General features: G+C 36.9%; 1 protein-coding gene across 1 annotated transcript; it reads left to right on the forward strand.

Moving 5' to 3' along the window:
* The first annotated feature begins 978 nt into the window (after positions 1-978).
* Positions 979-1,332, forward strand: LOC145675290 (uncharacterized). Its single transcript, XM_081745677.1, has one exon. It carries the CDS (start codon positions 979-981, stop codon positions 1,330-1,332), a length of 354 nt encoding a protein of 117 aa, XP_081601803.1.
* The last annotated feature ends 285 nt before the right edge of the window (positions 1,333-1,617 follow it).

The raw sequence follows: 1,617 nt of genomic DNA on the forward strand, positions 1-1,617 counted from the left end.
ACATGAATGTCATTGTGACACATAAAGATTTGTAATAAATAGTTATGATTAGATGTTCTGGAATATTAGATGGAGAGTCAATACTATACCATGTGTATACCAGTTAAAAAGTGACATTAGTGATAGTTCGTTGATATTTACTAGGGATATAGTTATGAAGAGGCTGGAAGTGTGGGAAGAGGAATTTAATATGAAAGTGAAGAAAATATTAATGAAAAAAGAAAGGCGGTTAGGGTAGAAGTCAAATCAGGAGGAGGACATTGAAAAAAAGGTGGTAGTAATAGGTGATGTGACGTTGCCGGATGATGAGAAGAAACTGTTAAGTTTAGGCTATAAGTTTCAAGTGAAAGAACAAAGATTGGACGCAGAAGAGGTTATATACTGGGTAGAGCAAGCCATAGTTCAAGTTCAGGAAAAGGAGATAAGGGATAAGATAAGGAGAAAGGCTAAGGTGTTTGTGGAAAGGAACATAAAGAAGCCAAAGGGAAACCTTTCAAAACACGAATACAGTGTGTTGAAGGATATAAAGAAACGAAAAGACATATGTGTGCAACAAGCGGACAAAGGTGGTGCCATTGTGGTGATGGAGAAACAATGATACAAAGAAACATTGAATGATATCTGTGATAATACTTACGAGGTGATAGGTGAAAGATCTGTGTGTGAGAAAATTAAAGAAAAAGTTTTAGTATCACTAACAAAAGCAGGTTTTGAAAGAGGTCTTAATAAAGAAGGTAGGATACCGGTAATGAAAGGTTTTCCAAAAGTTCATAAGGAGGAGGTAAAACTGAGACCAGTATTAGATTGCCGAGGAAATATATTTGAACCATTGGAGGAGGAGTTAAAGAAGGTTGTAGAAATGTTAAGGAGGCAACAAGACAGTATCAGTGTGAAAAACACGGTTGAGTTAAGAAGAAGGTTGGAGGAAGTAGGACAGAGCAAAGCTAAAACAATCATTTTAATGTCGATGTGAAGGCTATGTTTCCAAGTCTAAGAAGAAACAACATTGTTAAAGTCATCACTGAATTGATGAAGGATAGGAAGATCAATGGTTGGAGTGGAGAAGGACTGAAGGAGGCCCTGAAGACTATATGGAATAACAGTTTTTGTGTTATAGGTGATAATTTATTGAAAATCAAGGAAGGACTAAGCATAGGTTCCAGGTTGAGTCCAGTGCTAGCAGAAATTACTATGAACGACTGGGAGAAGAAAGTAAGGACGAAAGGAAGTGACAGATTAATGTTTTTTGCTAGATATATTGACGATTGCTTGGGGATTTGGAAAGGAAGTGTAAGGCAATTGGAAAAGTTTGTAAAGAAATTGAGGATATAGAGAAAGGCATACAACTGGAGATAGAGGTAGAAAAGGAAGAGGCTATAGTTTTCCTGCATATGAGAATAAGGAGGAAACAAGGAGTGATATACACAGAATGGTATCAAAAAAGTTGCGCGTCGGGAAACTATTGCCACGCCCGAAGTGATGTAGATTACTCGACCAAGAGGAATTTCATTATTAATATGGAGAATAGAATTAAGCAAATAACCAGTGAAAGAGAAAAGGCGGAACAGAGTATACAGTCATTCCATAAGCAGGTGGAGAATAATGGATACGATAGAA

The sequence above is a fragment of the Thermobia domestica genome, chromosome 18, assembly GCF_964235325.1.
Source record: "Thermobia domestica chromosome 18, izTheDome1.hap1.1, whole genome shotgun sequence".
Taxonomy (NCBI): Eukaryota; Metazoa; Arthropoda; class Insecta; order Zygentoma; family Lepismatidae; genus Thermobia; species Thermobia domestica.